This window comes from Varanus komodoensis, unplaced genomic scaffold, assembly GCF_004798865.1.
Source record: "Varanus komodoensis strain SLA01 unplaced genomic scaffold, ASM479886v1 scaffold1, whole genome shotgun sequence".
Classification (NCBI taxonomy): domain Eukaryota; kingdom Metazoa; phylum Chordata; class Lepidosauria; order Squamata; family Varanidae; genus Varanus; species Varanus komodoensis.
Window position 1 is genome coordinate 88,092,055 of NW_025335268.1, and position 21,585 is coordinate 88,113,639.

Genomic DNA, 21,585 nt, shown 5'->3' on the forward strand with positions numbered 1-21,585 from the left:
TTATGATTTTTGTGATTGTCTTAATTAAGTTTTTACTTTCAATTTTGTGAAAGCAATTAACAAGGACTAATCATTGTTAGTGTCTTTGTGTGCCATTTGCTTGATGAAAGGGCAAGGTGTAAATCAAATACATTTTAAAAAATCTATAAATTGTTGGGAAGAGGGCAGCAAGAATCAGAAGGGGGCAAGAGAAGCATCAGCTAACCCCTCTCTCAATTTATAATGCTACATGCCATGAGCCTCCCTTGCACATTCAAAGCAATTTCTTTGAAAAAGCTCTTTATTCATCAAAGGACACCCAACAAATGCAACCCTGACAGAATGTATCCCTGTGCATGAACAGAGCAGTTTGCTGAACCCAATCTAAACGACTCCTTCCAGGGATCCTCATTTTCACTAAATCTGGGCCTGATCCCTTCCGAAGGTCCCATTTGGAAGTTAGCCTGCTTCCCTTCTATGTGCCTTTCTCTAACTGGGCTTCCTCCCTTTCCCGATGCTGGGCCATGGGCTGAAGAACTCCTCTCCCATGCCCCATCCAGCCCCTGTGCACCTTGGCCATTCTCAGAGCCTGCACGAATGCTTGGAGGGAGTAGCCTTGAGATAAACACCACTGCTATCATCCTAAAGTCTTGAACCCCATGTTCCCAAGCTCTCTCTGCCTCCTCCCCTTTGTCCTCTGATTAGCATGAGCTGTGAGCATGCACCAGGACTACTGCCACCCTCATCCTCAACACTTTGGTCCACAGCCTCCAGGAGACAACCTGGAAACTCTAATTGCTTGGAACCCCTTTGCCTAACCTGGTGCCTTACAGATGTGTTGAAGGGGCTGCTGGGAGCTGGTCCAACACTTCTGGAGAGTGCCAGACTGCAGAAGACTGGACTAAGGGAAAGAAAGCCAACTTACGGGTATGTCTTAACTGAGTCTGTGATGCCAGCAGTGCTCCAATGCTTCCAGGTTTGCAAGCTGAACTGCAAGCACAGTTGGACAACAAAACTAGGCAGTGATCTTTGCTTGCTCGGATGGATGGTGGTGGAGCTCAGCTTTATGAACTATACATTGTTCTCTCACTGTCCTTTCATGCAGCCTCGCACATTAAAATAAACCAGGACAAAAGAAGTGGCTAAACTGCTCCCACAGTAGAAAGCAGCTGCTGTGACACTTTTTTTGCCTATAAACTTTCCCCGCAACCTTGTTCAAACAAATAGAGCTTCTGATTTTCCTGAAAGGCCTGAAATGTTTTCAGTGAACTGGTGTGCTTAATTGTTACCAATGAACAGTGTCAAACTTGGCTCAAATTTCAACCCAGCCATGAGACCCCGTTTGGAGAAGTCACCATCTTTTATGCTGACCTACAGCATTTCAGGGATTTATTTATTTTAAGGGACAAAACCCATGTACATCACCTTGAATTCCTTGGGGAAAGGATGGAACCAAAAGTCATAAATAAATATCTTTAAATCTGCGATGAACAAAAAGCATGCTCGTTATTCGACTCGTTTTGTTCCCTAATTCTTGCAGAGAACCTGCTGCTACAGCCAGAGGCAACATCTTAATTCCTGCTCCCTCATATTTGTCACCTATTGATAAGGGCAGGGCTCTCATCTCAGCAAGTGAGGGCTGTTCTGCTTGTCCATCATGGCAATGGGTAATAATGGCCCTGCTGGTTTAGCTGTCCAACAATCCACCAGTTTATTTGCAAACTTGAAATTCCTCATCATGTGCGTGTTTTCATTCCCACGGCTGGATCCTTTGTACTTTCACTGTTTCTCCTTGTGTTTGCTCACTTTGCAGATAAGTACTCAAGCCTGGTATACATTCACTCTGAGACCTATGTTCTTATGCAACCCCCCCCCCCGCTTCTCTCATACCATCATCTGAGGCAACACCCTCATTTCCAGGCTCAGCAACCCCCACCCCTCCTGTTCTGCTCAGGGTAATCTTATCTGCAGCAACCACTTCTGGAAGAGATTTCAGCATCCATCCAGCTCACCCTTGCCCTCTCTAAAACGAGTATGTTAGCTCTTGCGTCCCAAGTGGTCTGATAGCTAGGCTCACCTGTTTGCTGTAACTCTCTAATGGCCTGTCCTGCCTTTGGATTATGAAGTGTCCATATAAAAAACGCCACTTGACATTTCACCAGAAAAAGGCACTGGCAAAATAACTTTCCATAGAGCAGAGCAGGGTTTGTACAGGAGAGAGCCTTATAGCACCTTCAGAGTTGAACAGAAGGGCTGTAGCATTGGTGCTTAGGTCGCAAGCAACTTTGACTATCCAGTGCTTCTTCTTGGGGTTGTTTTATCCATGATGGGCTGTTGTGTCATCTGAACCAGGCAATCAACAATGCCTGGAAGTAGTTAAAAAGCTGCCTGACAGGAGCAGCAAAAATGTCTTTCTGGTGTTGCCAGGCTTGCCTGAGTGGCTTAGTGGAGCGACCATCACAGGCTTGGTGTGCTCTACAGAAATCGTGAGCCCCTTTTTTGCTCACCGTGGCTTTCCATCTTTTTTCAGAGGTCAGTTTTTCAAATCTCTGAGTTGTCAGTCAGTAACATCCCCTTCAAGGTGCTCAAGCAGCACTCTGTAGGGATGTTACTTGTTTGCCACTTGTTTTGTAATTTATTAAAACATGCTTTGGAGATGAACATATGCAAGTGTGCACTTCCACAGGCCCAGAATGGGTAGCCTCAAGTGGGCACTGTCCTGGAAGGTGTCTGTTGTCATCCTCCATAGACATTGACCTAGACAAAGCCATAAGTCACCTGTGTCACAAAAGGGTGCGGTTTACTGACCACCTTCTTTTGCAACAAAGATCGCTTGTGGCTTTCTTCTCCCTTGGCAGTTTGCTTTTTGACAACTGTTGGGGGAAAACAGAGTAAAAAGGAAACCTATTTGCAGCTTCTCTGGATCAATATTCATGGTGGGTACCTGCTGGTGCCCCTGGGACATGGCCTCCTGGGACATTGGATGGCAAGTGTCCCCTAGGGCATCGTCCAGGTGACGCTGCCCATTTTGGAGTCAATGAAGTGCAAGTCCAATTAGAAATTAAACAAACAAACATTTCTACACATTGGGGGAACAATTAAAAATATAGTTGGCCAATCAGTGACAGCTCCTCCATTGTCCTGCTTGGAAGGGACTGTCACTGGTTGCGAGCTCAGAGATTGCAAAAAATTATAGCTGAAAAAATGGTGGGAGTTGCAGTGAGCCAAAAGGGGCTCATGACTGCGGCAAAAGAGGTGGCTTTAGCTGTCAAGGCCCCTGTGATACTGACTGGAGGAGAAAGGGGGAGGAGGGGGGAAGGCAACCCACAGTGAGTCTGATCATGTCAGGTGCACCCTGTGTTGTTTGTCCAACAACCAACCCACCTGGGCTTATTTCCAGGGTGGGTTAATGTGATACAGAACTGCACCCAGGGTGTATAAAGTTGGGCTGTAATGAGGCTGCCATTCCAAGCCCAATGAACTCAGATGGCCAAACACAAGCACATAACACAGGACTGAGCTGTTAACAAAGCTACCCCACACCCAAACAAGATGTGTTGTCGTGCCCTTGGAGGTTAAAGTGGATATTTCTGAAACACAAAGTGCACTCACTTAAAGTGGCAACAATCCACCAAGCCTTCCACTTCCTGTTCATTCTCTCTGTAGTTCCCCCACTCCTCCTTTGTATGCAAATCCTTTTGGCAAGGGAAAGGTAGGAAGTTTTCTGTAATCTGATCTTTTTATTTGTAAGGAGTTCTAATCTACCCCCGACACATACACACACCCGATTATTAGTACGGCTGCCAAGCTGAACCCATGTTGCATCCTGACCCTACCACAAGTTATCTATACTTCTGTTTTCCTGTCAGTGTTTCACCAACCAGGTACAAAGACAAAGCAGCAAGAGGACCTTGTAACAAAGTTTTAATGGCAGGGCATTTGCTCTAAGCAAAGGTTGAGATCTGGCTTCCAAGCCTAACTAGAATGTATATAATAATCCAAGGAATGCTTCACCAGCCAGGCTCATCTCTGATTGCAGAGACTTAAATTGCAGCACACATCTTGCTTCCCTTTTCTTGATCCTTCCTCCTGACTCAGAGTACTTTCCTTGAGATCAATGGGCCTGATTCTGCAGCACATACTGAGCAAGGAGCTAGCGCTTGCACCCATTTCAAGTAAACCCACCAAACAGAATAGTCTTCAAAGACTTTTAAAAGCATATCTGCCCCTATAGCCATGTTAGGCACATCAAATGACTCAAATCCATCAATGTACTCCCAGATTCCACAAGGGTAACTATCTGGAGAATATGCTTGCTTGCCATGGGTCATCGGGCAAGTGGATGCTTATGAACCTTACCCAAACGTGGAGCAAGCTCCATCTGGTTGTGGCACACCAAATACAGTTGTACGTTTTTCTATAGTTCTAGGATACAGTGAGTGACCCCTTTCTGAACCACCAGAACTCTTCTTGACCAGTGAATCTCTCTACTTTTCCCTTCCAAGAGGTCCGATACTTAACAACTCTTCAGACTTCATCCTGGTGTACTTTGCCTCCCAACAATCCTGCTCCAATTCTAATCCAATCCCAAACTTCCTTTGCTCCTTCAGTCTCCTAGCTGGAATACAAGCTACAAATGCCTGCTATTTCATTTCATGTGTTCAAATGTTATCCCACCTTTCTTCTATGGAGCACAAATGGCTGTAATCTCCTCCACATTTCATCTCCAATCACCCCTGGGAGTTAGGCAAAGCAAAGGATGTGTAAGAGGTTTTCTAAAAATGTAGGTCCCCCAAGGTCTAGTCCGACACTTCCTGCTCTATCTGACTGGCTTCCTGCAATCATTCTGCTGCCTAAGCAGCCCTTATCACCAAGTCCACCAGCTAGTTCCACCAGCCACCTTTCTGCCCCACTACTTGATCCTTTAACAACCTCAACCATTTCCTAAACTCCCTGCATGCCTTGTGCTAAAACCTTTCAATGCTTATCAGTGGTTCTACTGTTTAAAGAACAGTCATCATTCTGTAGAGTCTCATGATAGTCCTTTTAAGATAATTGTTTTGTACTGCCTTTTGCCCTTATCCAAGCCTCCCACACAGTATTCCAGGAAACTAAGTTTCCTATACCATTGCTAAAAATGCTTCTTTGAGCATTCGCCCCCACTTGCAGCGTCATGGCCTTTTACCCCAGCTTTCCTCATCTAAAGACCAACAAAACTGCCACACTGGGAAGTCTTGCTGGATGATTCAAGGTGCAGGGCAAGGTCAGTTCCCAGCCAGAAAAGTAGGCTTTCTACAAATCTGGAAGTTGTGGACAAAGTATGTCACCTCCCCCCACAAAAATGAGACTTCTAGAAAAATATTAAAATATATACAATACAGTGTTCTTATCAAAACTAAACTTATTTTACTGCCATAACAACATAAAATGTGTCCGTTATAACTTTGCATATGAAGTTGTAACATTTGCCATATTTATGAAATTTGCAGAGCAATCCTATGCTTGTCTATTATGAAGAAAGTGTACTGAAGTTTATTCCCAGGCAGGCATCGGAGCCTGCAAGGATACATGCCTAACAGCAAAATGCTGTGTGTGTCTACTCAGAAGTAAGTCCTGCTGACTTCAATGGCATTTACTTTCACATAAAGGAATAGACTACTTACAAGCATGGTTTGGTACAAACAAAGCTGCAATTATAGCCAATGGGGGCGGGCGGGCGGGCGGGAGGGAGAGAGAGAGAGAGAGAGAGAGAAACTGCTGCACCTTGGACTACCTGGAATACTATTTACTATCTCAAATGAATTTTTTTTTTTAAAAAAAGCTTAAAATAAAATCCACAAATGCTCTGGTAAATAAAAGAAACTGTTATTTGGACAGAAACATTCTTATTCAGTCACAATATTAAGGACAAGTAGCATAACTGGATACTGGGTTAATTAAGAATGAAAATATTTGAGGGTTGAATTTGACAGCATATGCAGGAGCTATTTTTCTAATTATTTTATATTAAAACATTTTATATTTCATTTTTGAGAAAGTCAGACCTAAAGCATTTCACTCATTCCAAAAGAAAAGCAATCTCACAGGCTGTTTTTCTGTCGATACTCTCCTAAATTTCCAACACACATTCACACACAGAAAAGTCACTGGGGGTTTCTTCCAGGCTATTGTGAATTGATGTGCCTTTTTTCTTTTTTTCTTTTTGCTGTTGCTGTCCCCCTTTGCCTTCTCTTTGTTTCAGCTATAATGGGAAATTTAAGGGAAAGGGCTTTGCCCCACATTCAGATGGACATTTGGTGATGTGGGGTTGGTACTCCTTTGCAGCATGTTTTCATAGTTATGTTTATTCTATTACATTTCGACATTGGATTGCAGCATGAGAATGTTGTGCGTATGTTTTAATACACCTTTTTTGTACAGACTGTTTCAAATCACAGAATAGTATAGCGGGATGGGGCCAGAAGGCCATCAGGTCCAACCCCCTGCTCCGTGCAGGACGCCAAGTTAAAACATCCCTCTCAGATGGCTATCCAGTTGCAGCTACTGTGGGAGAACCCACAACCTCCCTAGGGAACTGGTTCCATTGTCCTACTACTCTAAACGTCTGGAAATTTTTCCTGATATCTAGCTGGAATCTGGTTTCCTGTAACTTGAGCCTGTTGCATATGTGCATTTTATATACATTTAGATACATGCATACGGTTTACTGTAACATTTGTAATTACAATAAACTGCAAACTTTAGAAAAGTACAGATGTGGAGGTTGAAATGCGTGCCAGACCATGTAGAAATTCAGCAGGTGTGAATTGTTAAGTCCACACTGAAATACAAATGAGTTAAGTCCACATTGAAATACAAACCAGCAAACTGGTCTGATTCAACTCAAGCCATTGCTATGCAGGCAACTTATGGCTCTCCAACCCCTTGCTCTCCTGGGACACCGGTGGTCAAGGTGGCATTGGCTGATCTGGGCAGACGACGGGGCTGACCCTGCCATGCAGCAGGTGAGCGGGCTACGCAATGGCCTTGGGCGCCATCCGATTCCGCGAACTGGAAAGAGGAGCCTTGCCTTCACGGTGCCCCCCTTCCACAAATTTCTTTCACTGAGTTCTTACGATGCCAAATGAGGCTTGCCAGTTCTGCCTCTGCCCAAGTCCAGCACTTGCAAAACTTTTAATGACAATGCCTCTTAGACCAGGGAATGCTGTTGCACTTTCCTAGCTTACTTGTTTTGTTTTTGAGGTTTCAAATATTTTTACCAGAACCGAACAAAATTCCAAGGGGTTATGCAAGCTTTCAGGTTCTGCAGGTCTCTTCAGCAGGCTATAATTGTTACTTTAATCATCATTTTGGAACTGAGTCTGTAGTGCAGCCTTCACAGCCACAAGATTTGGCCTGATTTTTGAACTTTTGTTTGTTTGTTTGTTTTATTTTTTCAGCCAGTCCTGGCCTCTTGTACCACCTGGTCTGATGAAGAGTTGGGAGAATTCAAAAGGCTTGAATATGTTGTGGCATTTTGGTATTGCGTAACTGTGGATTTTGAATAGTTCGGACTACTGAAGCTATACGACCAGTATAGCATTTGATACAAATAACCCACCCAAGGAGCCATATGGCTAATGGGGTGGGTTAGAAATTTAATCAGTCAATCAATCTACAGGATTCTATATCCTGAGGTTCCAACATGTGAAATTAGCCTCTGCTTGCAACATTCTAATTTGGATATTCTTTTCTTTTGGATAACTCAAGCTGTTACAGACTTTCTAATCCAGAAGGATACAATAAAGGACACAATAAAAGGGCACAATAAAAGGATATGAAGGAGATGTTTACATTTTTTTAAAAAAAGCAGTTCATCCTATGCTATTTTGTTATGAAAAATTACATTTCCCCCTGCCCACACAACCCAAACTGCTATTTGCTGCAATGCACCTTGTTGTTTCAAAAAGCAAGTTTCTAGTTCTTCTGAGTGCAAAGGCAGACTTGATGGTGGAGGGGAATTGTCTGTTGAAATCCAAGAAACTACAACATGCAGAAAGGCAAGAAGACCTAGCAGGTTTCCTAGGTCAGGACTTCTCAGCCCTGTTTGGCTGCATGATAGTCCCCAGGCCTAGTAGAATCATAATCTACTGTATTTACACAAAACAGATTCACCTTTTCATGGCCCAGAATTTTTCAGCAGTGAAGTAAGATGCACATCATTAAGAGAATAATGTTTTCTCCAATGATTGCTGCTGTGAATGGTCACTTTACCCAATGATCACAGACGGCTGTTTTTACATTTAACTGCCAGCACTCACTAATTTTCCCCCTTGACACCCACAGGGATGTATACCTGTCTACTGAGGATATTGCTCCATGCATCTGATGAAGAGGACTCCAGTGACCTACCCAGCCTTTCACAACTCGGTGCCTTCTGAGGCACTTGATTTTAACTCCTATCAGCCCAAGCCAGCATGGCCAATGGTGAGGAATTCTAGGAACGTCTGGGGAGCACTAGCTGCAGCAGGCTAGACTAGACAACGAAAGCCTACAACCTAATATATTTTTTAAACTTTAAGGAACTTCAAGACCCATTTTGCTGCAACAGACTAACAGGTTGACTCAAGGAGCAATCATGTTAAGTAAACTAGGACTGAATCAAGCCTAACAACCCCCCAATCAAAGGACCCCCCCCCCCCCGAGACTTTAAATGGTCACAGTGTTTGTTTTCACACATGGTACAGGCCACTGGGATGAGTTTTTCCTCTACAGACCTGACTGCTTAATTCAGAATTGTGTTTTGACACACTCGGTTACTAGTTGCCTGACAGCCCCAAAATCCCTCTGTGCCATCTCTACTCCATAATAAGCTTCCCACACTACAGGTAGCAGATATCAAAGTCAAAGGTATCAGAGGGCCAACCTTCCTTCCCTTCTTCATTCATCACCAGATGTGGCTGAGTAAATCCACTGAACCGACATGTCAAGAGTTATGTAGAAGTGATTCAGCCATACACCCAACTCCCCAACAACAGATTAAAGGAAAGCCAGCAGGAGGGGTGAGGGTGGGTGAGGAAAAATGTTCCACACAGAAGGCTGTATCTGAAAAGATTATTTGTTATTTCTGGAGTAACTTTTGAGAAAGGCACTCTGTAAACACTGCACCATAAAGCAAATAGGAGTTACATTATCTTGAGCTGACAGACCAGAACTTTGGGGAGTGGGGTGCATTTAACAGAGGAGTATCTTGTACTGACACCAGAGCAAAGTTTAGCAGCTACTAATGGTGTTTATAAGAGCAACGTGTTTGTTTAATTTCAAAAACAGCCAAGAAGATCTGTACAGGTACTTTCTTGGCACATACATGGAGACAACAGCGCAAAACTCTCCGTATTCAACAAGGAACAGTTGTTGAACCTCATCTCCAAACACCATCCCACTGTGAACATGGCTCACTCATTGGCACATTGGGGAAAAAAGCATTGTATTGGTGCCAGAATTTCCTTCAGTGTGCAGGTAATGAATTGTGGAGGAGTCTTCAGAATAGGTGGGCCTCCATTGGAACCCATCAATGGTGGCCAAACATACATTCTAATGGTGCACACTGTGAAACACAACCATCCCATTGGAGACCCTCTTTAAGATGGTATCTTGAGGGAAAAAAACCACCTTAGCAGACATGAAGCAGACAGGCATGCAATGCTAATTGATGTGTGCACATTGTGTAAAATTAGAATCCATTTCTAGCATATCTGTGGTGTCTGATCAGAGAGGGCACACCTGCAAAATATTTCTGCTGAGAACCTGAATTACCATGTTGCTGCATACAGCTCTAACAATAGCAATGGACCCATGCAGAAATGACAGTGTTAAGATTCCTTTGGATGTTGCTGGACTGTAACTCCCATCATCCCACATCATTGGCTTTGCAGGTAGGGCAGATGGTACTTGCAGTCTACCAACATCTGGGAGGCCACAGGCTCTCATCCCTGGTCTTCTTGATCCTTCAGTCAAGGATCAGAAAAGCCAGAGAAATGGAGTGGGGCTACAGTGTTGGACAAACAGTGCAGAAAGCTGGGTTCAAATCTCTGTTCAACTTCAAAGCTTGCTGACTAACCTTAAGAACGTAAGAGTTTGGCCTGATCAGGCTAAAGTTCTCTCTGGCCGAGCATTCTGCACACAACAGCCAAGAAACTGCCCGTGGAAGGCCACAGGTAGCACACGACTGCGATAATACCTTTCTGCCCACATTCTCCAGCAACTGCTACATAGTGGCAAACCACCTCTGAAGCCAGAGATAGTACAAAGGATTTATCCACTTCCAAAGCTTAACAGTGAGTGCTAAAAAGATAAAAACCAAATAAAGAATAAAACAGGATATCAACAGAACTGTCACTGGCCAGTCAAGGAAGCTTTCTTGACATAAAGATGCTTTCAGGAGCTGCCAAAAAAGACCGCTTTGGTGCCTGCCTGAGGAACACAGGCAGGGCTTTCCACAGAAATGGAGGCGCTATGTGAAGGCTCTTCTCTGGGTGGATTCCAGGCAGGCCAAAGGTCCATGTAGCAATGCCAATTGATCAACAGGCATTGATCACCTTATCCTTCCTGGATTTATCTGATCTCCTTTTAAATCCATTCAAATTGATGGCCATCAAGTTATGTTGTGGTAGTGAATTCTGTAGTTCCAAGCACTATGTGAAGAAGTACTTCTCTTTATCTGTCCTGTATCTTCTACCATTTAGTTTCATGGGATGACCTTGGGTTCTTGCTATTATGAGAGGAAATGGGAGAGAACTTGGGCTTGTCCTCTCTCTCAGCGCAGCCTACCTCATAAGATTGTTGTGAGGCCAAAACAAGGGTAGGAGGTGGGAGAAAAGAACTATGAGCTTCTTGGTGGAAGGACAGGATTGACGAGGTACTATGCAAAAATCCCATTCAGAGAGAAAGTCCTACAACTTTAGTTGCAGCATGTCCTGGGCACTGTAGGCCTTTTTCTGTCTAAGCACATATGGGATTTCACCCTAAGAGACGGGTACCAAATATACAAGACACATGTTAATTTACGTAACCTTGTTGGGGTCTAATGCCAGAATGGTACAACATGCTTTTCTCAAGTTCAACAATGTTTTTATGCAAACCACATGCAGGTCAGTCACCATGTAATCCACTAATGTAAGTGATTCTGTGCAGAACACTGCACTGGAGACACACTGACAGTGCCAGCAGCTGTCACTTTTCTGTTAAGGACAGCTTGTCAGGCGGTATCTCCTGGCCAGCAGCTCTCTCTGCAAAAAGCCATTTCTGCAACCAAAGGGGAATTTCGCAACCAAAGTCTCAGGACCAAACCAAAGAATGCAAGGAAGGGGACCAACTACAGGTTTGCTTTTGACCTAAAAGAATTCTAGGGGAGGGAGATTTAGTCTCAAGACTGTATCTTTAGACTTTCCTTCCTGCAAGCCTTGGGTCAGTCAAAGTGCTTATAGATTCTGCCTCATAAAAACCCAGGCTTACTATAGGAGTGCAGATGAAACCTTACCTGGTGCTATTGTCCTGATGTAAACAGCACTCTTACATAAGGCTGAGCTGTAAAAACATACAACTTGTACTGCTTTGCCTGCTCTGGAAAGTGCAACTGGGAATTGCTGGGTAGGGGTACTGCCCTCATTGCTGTGCCACTCAAAGCAGAAAAAGGATCAAGTATCTCTCTAGACATTACTGATCACAGTTAGCTGAAACTCTGAAAGACCACTTTTCTGTGATGACAGTTCTACCTATTTATGTCTCCACTTTTTCCTTGGGACTTAGAACAACTTATAGTAATTTCACCCCTACCTCTATCGCCAAGAAGACTGTAATCTAAATGCACATATCTATGCAGATAGAGACAGGAAAAAAGTTCTACAACTCCCTAGCCAACATGGCTGATTGGGGAATGCTGGGAGTTGTAGGACTTCTGTCCTACAGAATTTCCTGTCCTACAGGCACAAGATTGTTCTTTAAGTGAGTTATGTACTTCTTCTGTATGAAGCTGTTCATCTCAACATCTGCATAACTCTGCCGTGCAGCTGCTTTGGCTTCCCCAAGGCTTTTCTCTCTTTCCACTTTTCAAATTCGGAGCATTCTTGATTCGTACAAACACAAATCACACTCTTACATCATTATCTTTAATATTCCTTCTTGCATGCCAGCTTCCCCCTTGAGCAAATTTTGCCCAGCTACATTAATTTCCCTGAGCATGTCCTCTCATCTTTGATTTGCAGGAACCCAAAAATCAAGCTACCAGAATTACCTGTAATGCTGCAGCACTACTAGCACTCACTTGGAGGAAAAGCCACTGACACAAGGGCAGCTACAAAACTTGTACAATCAACTTCTGCAGAATAATGGTTGTTCTAATTTTGTCTTAATCTATTTTAATTTTGTTTAATAATGAAAAGGTATTCCTAGTGGACTCTCTTCTATTGTTGAGTTTATTTTCTCTACATTGTATGGAATCAAACATATGCCTTCAGAACATTCATGTCTGTAAACTATTAGCAATAAACTTGATACTGATGTGGATTTCAATGGAAGGTACTTCCAATTATGTGTACACTTAATGGAAGACATACCAAACTGTATGGTGTATTAAATGCATGGCTTGCCTGGATATATTTTTTAAGGAGTCATGCAGTGGGGTACAGATTTCTACTATAGAGGGATGGAGGAATTTAAACCATTGCCCCAAGTTGCAGTACTGATGACAGTCTCCACCAGCAGCTATCTGTGATGCAATCTAGTGTATATTTAGTCAGAAAATAATCCTACAAGCCCCAGCTGCCTGGAGTTATTCTTGATTTATGGGACTTTTTTTGATTTATGGGACTAGGGGGACTCCCCCCCCCCCAATCTAAACATGGATAATATTACACTATTAGCCTGGGAGGGAACTTGCTCCTGGTATCCCAGTACAAGGGAAACTGATTAATTCCCCCTCAGCTTCACTTCTGCCATGATCCCGCTCCAGCTCCACCTCCACGTCACAGATGCAAACCAGGCACTTAATGTGACATGCACTGTTCTGGAGCCTTCTCTTCCGCTAAATGCAGCCACTATGCTTTTGTTCTATCCCATTGGTGTCTCACGGCTCTGAACTTCCTTGGTGGCCATTCATTGCTAAGTGAGGGGCTCAGTCTCAGGCCTCTTCCCCCAGCTGGTTAGCAGCTGCCCTCCTGTTTCTCTTGATGAGGAAAATCTATTGCAAAGCTGGTCTGTACTTTGTCAAAGCACCATCCATCAGCATGTTTAACTTAACCCCCTCAGCAAAAACTGCTGCTTCTTTAGAGTGTCTTTATTGCTCCGATGCCCAAAGGGTAGGAGGTGTGCACCTTTGAGGGCCACAGCTGTTCCCAGGGAGCCTTGGGCAAGTTTCAACCACATACCTGGAGTCACTCCTGACAGGGGAGGGTAAGTGAGGCAATGAAATTCTTCTCCAGGAAGATTAACAGCCACACCAAAAGTAAAAAAAGTACAACCAGGTTTCCAGATAGCAAAGATCAGCAAGGCTTTGGCTCCAGAGGAGAAATGAAAACTTATGCTAGCACAATAGCTGGCCCACCTGCAGAAGAATCATATGGCCTTTGGGCTTAAAACCAGGGACAATTCCAGCATAACCTATCTGATTAAGGGTGAAAGAGTACACAAAGCCCCAAGTCTGTTCATGAGGAAATGCTTCAGTAATCACTAGAAATGTTTTTATTTATAATATAATATTTATTGGAAAATAATCCCTACCTAACCCTAATCAGAGTGCACTATGGGGCAACATATTCACTACTTGTTTACTCAGAAGTAAAAGCCCTTTATTCACCCAGAAGTACAACCCAGCATATTCAGAGGGGCTTATTCCCAGGTAGGTATGCCCGGGATTGCAACCTTAGAGCCCAATTCAGTGTGTGTTTAATTGTAAGCAAATTCTACTGGGTCCAACAACAAGGTTTACCTCCAGGTAAAGCGTGCAGCATTAACCCGCCCAGCTCAGGGAATTATATACAACCAATCCACACACCCTTTAAACTTGGCGGCTCATTTGAATCTGAGTAGAGAAGGTAGCACTGAAACTTCAAGGGCAAAATCCAACATAAGCGCTCCTTAGAGAGGACGAATTAAACGTTTAGTCCCATTAGTCCATTAGCAGCGATTAAGCCAGTATGATATCCTGCGCACTGCTCTCCAGGAGGTTACTCCAGTTTAATAGACACGAAGCCACCTGCACGAGTGTGGAATCACTGTGATGCAACACAAACCGAACAGGCGCTTCCGTTGACATCAGACTAGAGAGGTTGCAGAAGTAGCAGCGAGGCTAACTGTTCTCTTACGGAGTGAGCATGTTTCAGACAGAACATGTCGACCCTTTTAAATACAAAAAGCAAGCATGCTTATTAATAAACTCGCTCGCCGGTGGAACCTGTTCCGTTGTGCTGAGGAGCCGCTTACCCTGATGTTGCAGAAGATACTCCCGGAGCAGGTGCTGAAAGCCGCGGGGTCATTCCCGGTTCTGGGCGCCTTGCCGCCGTCAGGCTGGATCCCCATGGCTGGATCGGCACGATCAGGCGAGGCCTTAGAAGACAAGACAGCAAGTGAGCTCCCGCGCCCCGGCGGCTTGACCGAAGGAGTACCGAGGTCAGATGCTGCGCCTGCCTCCTTCTCCCTTCCCGCCTCCTCCTCAAGCTTCCCATGAGCCAGTCTGGAAGAGAGGGAGAGCGCCGTTTTTATAAGTCAGCCCGTTCTCCGAAGCGATGATGAAACTTTCCTTTCCCCTCCCTCTTTTCTTCCCTGCGCAAAAGCAGGCGCTGCTGCTGCTGCGGCTGCAACACGCGGCCGGCGCCCGACAGCGCGCCCCCGGCAGGTGTGCGCCCCGGCGCTGCCTCTCTCCAAGGGCTGGACCCGGCCCTGCGCCCCTCCCCGCGCGCCTTGGGTGGGCTGGTGGGCACCAGCAGTTGAGCCCCTCCGGGCAGCGCGGGAAGGCTTCCCTAGCGGAGGTGCCAGGCGCCAGAGCTGCACGCTGGACGTGGGGCTCGCTCGCTCGCACGGAGCAGCCCGGCGTGGCGGGAGCGACCGGAGGGGAGGCAGGAGCGGGGGGGGGGGTGCTTGTCCGCCCCGGAGAGGCGCGATCGGCCTGCGCGCCCCGTTGTTTGTGGATCCCCAGCCGAAGCCGGCTTCACGCTGCAATCCTGTGCCCGCTTTGCCGAGAGCAAACCTACTGAACTCGCTCCTGAGTCAACACGCCTAGGATCGCGCGGGGACGACATGCTTCTGTCCGTGTTTAAACGGGGAAAACCCTACGGTTCCCAGCCAGTGCTCCCAGTCACTTCCCAGCATGACTGGCTGAGAACTGTTGAAGGATAGAGGGCTTCTTTTGTCCATAGATGCTCAGGATGGCGCCCTTAACTCTGGGACGTGGAGAGGCGGGCGGCCACTCGTCGCTCCCGAAGCGGCCCGCGCGCACTGGGAGCACGCAGCCTCCACGTGGGCGACTCGAGTCATTAACCTGCAGCCAATTTGACTCCTGCTCCGCATTTTTGCAAAGACCCCTGTAAGGTCTCCCTTGCATAAAGGAGCTGGTTGCAGCCGCTTTCCTCATGGCCGGCACAAAGCTCCTTAAACTGCGAGGGTCAAAGGAGAACTTTCGTAGCCGCCGCGGTCCGCGCTGCTTTCTGTCGGAAGAGGAACGAGAACAGCTCCGTAGGCGCGCCCGGCACGGCCGACACATGGCACTTTCTTTGAAAGACGGTCCTTGACAATGAGGCGGCTGCGAGTCTCGCCCGTCACTGACCTCCCCAGGAGTGGCCGGGCAGCAGCTGGGTGTGACAGTCGCTGCGCCGTGAGTGGCCCGAAAGAACGAAGCGGCCCGGTTAAATATTAACCCCCCCCCCACAACACACACACACCGGGCCGCGATTCAGGCTCCTTAAACTGCGAGGGGAGCGAGCCCTTAGCACGGGCTGGTCCACTTCAGGTGGGCAAATCAGGTGGGCAAATCCAGCTAAAGAGACACACGCCAGTGGAAAACTTGCCTGGGTATGGGAGAAGCACGGGACTTTTTTTTTTTTTTTTTGGCTGCTTTTCTATTTACAGGAAGTTGGTGGGCGTTTTCATGTGAGAAGGAGTCACAGAATATATGTCCCTGCCCCCACGGGGCAACCGTTTGCCATAATACCTCAGGACTCTTATTCTGCCCCATGTGTAGATTTGGGCCAAGAAAGTTGGGAAGGATAATGCTTGGGAAGCTGCAGGCTCCCTAGCCAACTGGCATGGACTCATCTTCCCGAACCCTCTCCCCACCCCCTTCACGGGTAAAAGTTTTATAGAAATGAGAAAGTCCTCTGGCTAACAAATATGCATTCCTATGAAAGCCACCGAAAGCGCCTAGTCCTCAAAGAGTCACAGAGCTTTGATAGTTTTTGCAGCAAAAGACAAACAGCTACTTTTTAATAAGCACTCTCAATTTCCATACCTCCATAGCTGGGGATGCAAGAAGACTGCCATTCATTTTCCTCTGTGATGGTCTTCCTCTTAGCTGTTTAAGCCTATTGTCTTATTGCCTCTGCTCACTGCAGCCTCTGTAGAGTTCAGGACAGGGATGGGCCAGTTGCAAAAGTTCTGCCCAACAACTCCCACCATTTCTGACCTGTGACTCTGCTGCACGCAACATCCAGAAGGTCACAAATTTCCCACCCCAGTGTAGGTTTTCCCTTCCTTGGCTTCTTTTCTTCAAGGTCATCCATTATCAAGCTCACTGTATGTTTTGCACTTGAACTCACAGCATTCCTGAGATAGGCAGTTCTGGTAGGGATTTTTGGAAGTTGAAGTTTGAATCAGCTGGGAAGTTTGAATCACAGCTACCTTCTGTGTTGTCCCCCTCCACTCTACAGTACTTGGAGATTTGTAGGGTTTTGGAGGGGAGAGAGAGGTGCAACCCAGCTTGTTACTTTCAGTAACAAGCCTTTCAGTGCCAGCTGCGAAGGGGAAGGGTACAGTGCCTACACTCACAGCAATAAGGTCTGAAGTCTGACTCAACCTCCGATCTGAGAATCCACAGTATCCCCATGGGCCCCTAGAAGTTGCTCCCTCACTTAGTTTGGCCCCAGTGTCTGGACGGTAAGGAAAACGTAACATCTTGCCTACTCCCATTACTCCACCTCTCTCCTTGTACTAAAAATACTAGCCTTTCATTAAATCACCTTCCTTCAGGTCCTACCTGCAGTAATGGAGAGCAGCTATTCTTCAGCTCTGTGGCAGCAGCGATGGAATGCTATGGACTCCTGTGTCTTCTAAAGCCGTTGTTGAATTGTGAAAGTAGATATCTTATCACAATCTCAGGGATATTACCTTCTTAATTTTAGTGTTCTTATCTTCCTGGAAGGAAAGGAAAAAAGAAAGAAAGCCAGATGACTTACTGAGCTATTCCACGGTAACAAAGTAACTAGGTCTTAAATCAATTTCCCTGGTTGTTGCTTTTTAAAACAAATGTATATATAAAACACACACTGTGTATATTGATGAAAAGCAGTGATTGGAGTGTTGCAATTGGAAGTAAGGGGAGAACAAAATTAAACCTGTATTTCTCTCCCCCCCCCCCCTTTCTGTATTGTATAGGTCTAGTGTAAGAATGGTAAGGAGGTTATTCCTCTTCAACAAGTAGTGTATTGAACTTTCCCAGTGTTCAAAGGCCAGAATAGTTTCTTAAAGGTATCCCCAGGCCTCATGGCCTTCACCTCATTGGGAAGAGCAGCAGAGATAAATGCGTAAAAGCTGCCTTCCCTAAGTATTCTGTAGATAAGTCCTGCCCATGCTGTGAGAGCCAAACTGTTTGCTTTGCAGAAGCAGCTTTACACCCAGGAATGGGTGGGGGACAGGTACAGCCTGTGTGCTTACTGGCAGATTCTGCAGTAGTAAGCCATGGCAAGAGGCTTTTTTCTTTCATTCTTGGCCTGGGGACAGGAAGTGACATGTTGCGTGTCTGGCAACTTTAGAGGCCCTTGGAGCATCCTCTGGCTGTTCAGGGTACCACCAGTCACAGAGAAGTGTAGCATGTGTTTTCTTTGGCTTGTTTACATTCTGCTACCATATTTATTTACTTATTCTTACTTTATTTCATTTCTGTAAAGCCCAAGAGCTGAAGCTTTCTGGGAAGTTTACAACAGTTCATAAAACAATACAAAACAGTAAAAACAGCTATTTTATGTAATATTGCAATCCACTTAGGGAGTCTTCAGACTAGTATAGCAGAATATAAGTGATAAACTTTATATCCTAACTGTAAACACAGGTGATTTTATTTCTTCCTCAGTATTCTTGAATCTAAAATTATGTGCCTTGGCTGGATCAGGCCCCATGGTTAAAACACTTGCCTTTTTTTCCTTTTGTCTCTTAAACGACAAGTCATTATTATAAATGTAAAGCATCTTGAGGGTTGTTTTTTTTTAAAGGCCATCTGAATTTATTTATTTAAGGTTTTTGTATATTGCCCGACTACTACTGTCTCCAAGTAGCAGTCGGGCAAAGGCACCACCCGGATGCTGCATGCACATACAAGTGGCTGAGAAAACATCTCACTCCAACCTATTCCTCTGGCTTTCCACAAGGAGTTCCCCTCGTCTGATCTTAACCATTAGTTCTCCTATTCACATTTGCCCATGTCTTCTGCAACCCTCCACTTCCCATTCAGACTTTCCTGTGTAATGAAACTATGAGTCTGTCACAGAACCCAGTGTTCTTTTATCTTAGCTGTAGTAATGAGGAATAATAAAGTTGGGATATAAACATTATACCATCATCATAATCCTTTCCTATCTCAGTAAGATATTTGTGCTCCCTTCTCTATCTTTTCTTTTAACAAAACCCAGCCTTGTTCTTTTAGAATTTGCATTTGTGTTCTTAACCTCTTTCTTGTCCTAGAGAAGGTTCTGGTTTATCTTACTGTCTGCCCTCGAAAATGTGAATTTCTATGCATAATCTTCAGCAGCACATGAATGAAACAAATCAGGCCTAAGCTAGATGCTCCGTGGAAGACAGATGTGGCATTCTTATAGAAGCTGTGCTTTGTTTTTTTAAATGAAATGAAGTTGGGGTGGGGGCTGTATTTGGAAATTGAAGTCATGGATCCCCTCTGAGATTTTTCATCCAGGGATGGGGACAGCTGCAGATAGGTATTAATAAGTATTAATCCCCCCCCTCCTTGCCTCGCCTCCACCACAGCTAGTTTGTCTTGTTGAAATCCCACCCGTACCCTGGCCAGAACCAAAGGAAGACAGAAAAGTGTCCTCCACTCTGCCAGTGGAAGCTTCTGGAAAACAAGTGCCTGGGGGTGAATTTTGGAAAGCAACTGTCAGGGTGTCTGTATGGAAAGTTCCCATTCTCATGTGCAGGGTTACCAATCTGTATCAGGGCTCTGCACACTTCTTTAGGACTGAAAGACAAAGAGAAGGTCAACTGCAAATTTCTTATTGTGTAGGCTGGTCCTTAGTCTATAGAGAGGGAAAGAGAGCAGAGAGCTATGTAAAAAAAAAAAAAAAAAAAAAGAACACTGGTCAGTTTATGTCTTCCATATATACACATTCTAGGTAAATTGTGTGTGTTGAATCTGTTTCAAAAATGTTAACTAAATGTCTTTACCTGAGTAATGCTTGGACAATGACAGAATACAGCTTTGAAGTTACCTGGTGTTATTCCATTATAGGGACCCAGCATAATACTAAAAGTTTCTGGCGTAGGAAGTGGTTTGGCAGAATGGTTCTTGGCATCATTTGTGAGTTTTTGTTTTCTGTTTAACAGCATCCATCCCAACAGACTGGAGTGGGTAGAGTGGCCAGAGATGAAAGTTCTCCTGAACTGTTTCATAGTTGTGGCTTCTATGGCAACTCTTAAAGGTGCAAGAGCACTGTCTTAATTTGCCTCTGCCCCCTGCCTTGCCCTGAAAGATGCTCTGGCCAAGAGTTATGAAATGTATCTGTTCAATCATATGGAACTAAAGTAAATCAGAAGTAAATCTGATTGAATGCTGTGGGTACATGCAAAAGGAAAATGGATTGCAGCCTCGTGGCATGAACCTGTGTCACATTTACTCAGAAATAAATCGATTTCAAGTGGACTTACATCCTAGCAAGTGTGGATATAGGATTTGCAGCCTTAGCATGTCTGTGAATTTACGATTTCACATCATCCACAATTTGCACTGAGAGCCAATGTGATGTAATGATTGGAGTGTTAGACAAAGCACTGGGACGCCCAAGTTTCAAACCCTTACTCATTGACGATGCACACTGGATTGCCTTTGGCCAGTTATGACCTCTTAACCTGACCTGTCTCACAGGGTTTTTGAGGATAAAATGGGGAGGGAGAACCCCATATTCTGCCCATGAAGGAAGGGTGAGATAGAAATGTACTAAAAGAATGATTTGGAAGACCTTGTCATGCATCACAGAGTGATATAGGCATGCATTTTTTAGCACAGAGAATAATTATTTGATGTCAGTAAATGAGAGCAGTGAATTGCCATTCTTTCCCAGAAAATAGAGTGATACAGTTTCTGTGAAGTCCAGAGTGCATTCTGTAATCATAATCTAAGCTTCACACCCAGGAATTGATTGATGGTCATAGATTTCACAACTCAGAAGTGCTCATCCTGCCAGCTTCTGCAATTTTCTAAATGTACAGCTTAGCAGTAAAATAGGCACACATCTGAAAACCATTCTTAATTGATGTTTGCACTTATTTTTAGCACTCATAAAAACTGGGACTTCTTGTTTCCTGGCTTTGAACCACAACACGCAATCATATTCTCTGGACATCTTCCAGAGAAGAGTGGATGCAATTCCACCCCACCCCCCACTCTTTCAATGCATGTGTGCACACACCCTTGTTAGAAAGTTATCTGGCCAGCACACAGCTTGACATCCCATGGTGGCTGCTTTTGGCCATGTAGACTGACATTCCTGAACCTTGAGTTGTTTTATCTGATGCCCAGAGTCCATAGTGAGCTGGATAAAGGCTAATAAACTGAACCTCAGCCTTAGGAAGAGATATTCAACCTGTTTTGCAGCTTTGGTTACTAGTAAATTCAGTTGGGTTAACACAGTGCCTATGGGGCATCAACAGCACAGTCCATTTGGGCCGCTGTGCCAGCTGCAATCTTTCTTGGAAAGAGATAGGCTGCCACAGTTGCTCCTGCTTTAGTAACCACCAAGCCAGGGGACTATAATGCAGAGTATGTTATTAAACAATAATAATAAACAAAGCAAAACCTGGGGTGAAAGCCAGTTAAAGGGACAAGCCTTAAGCCTCTTGATATTCAGTTTTCTATAGCTTAAGATCTATAGGATCTATCTATAGTTTATAGATCTTGAACTATAGAAAACTGAGTACCAAAAGAAGCCCTGAAAAAACAAGGGGCAAGAGTTGTGTCTCTTGATCAATCACCTCCATGTCATTCACAATTTCATCCATCTTCTGCAGAGCTGAGTTCACCTTCCAGTTTGTGCTAGCCAGCACACTTAACCTGATAAAAGATTTTTTTAATTGCCTGTACAGGAAGTGAAACACACTATAAATACTTCAGTGCAGTAACAGTCCTTCGCCTATTTC

At 44.8% G+C, this 21,585-nt stretch overlaps 1 protein-coding gene across 8 annotated transcripts in view; it reads right to left on the reverse strand.

Moving 5' to 3' along the window:
* SLCO2A1 (solute carrier organic anion transporter family member 2A1) overlaps window positions 1–16,561 on the reverse strand; it is a 66,832-nt gene extending 50,271 nt beyond the window's left edge. For 2 of the 8 annotated variants that reach the window (XM_044434123.1, XM_044434113.1), the window contains exons 1-2: window positions 15,491–15,744; window positions 14,437–14,559 (exon numbers count right to left, since the gene is read on the reverse strand). In XM_044434123.1, the coding sequence (XP_044290058.1) occupies window positions 14,437–14,559; window positions 15,491–15,712 (345 nt within the window). In that variant the 5' untranslated portion in view covers window positions 15,713–15,744. Of the gene's footprint in view, window positions 1–14,436; window positions 14,705–15,203; window positions 15,267–15,490; window positions 15,745–15,775; window positions 15,824–15,890; window positions 15,980–16,456 lie in introns of those variants that run through there. The other 6 variants (XM_044434144.1, XM_044434126.1, XM_044434168.1 and 3 more) reach the window with 6 other exon arrangements.
* Between the last annotated feature and the right edge of the window lie 5,024 nt (window positions 16,562–21,585).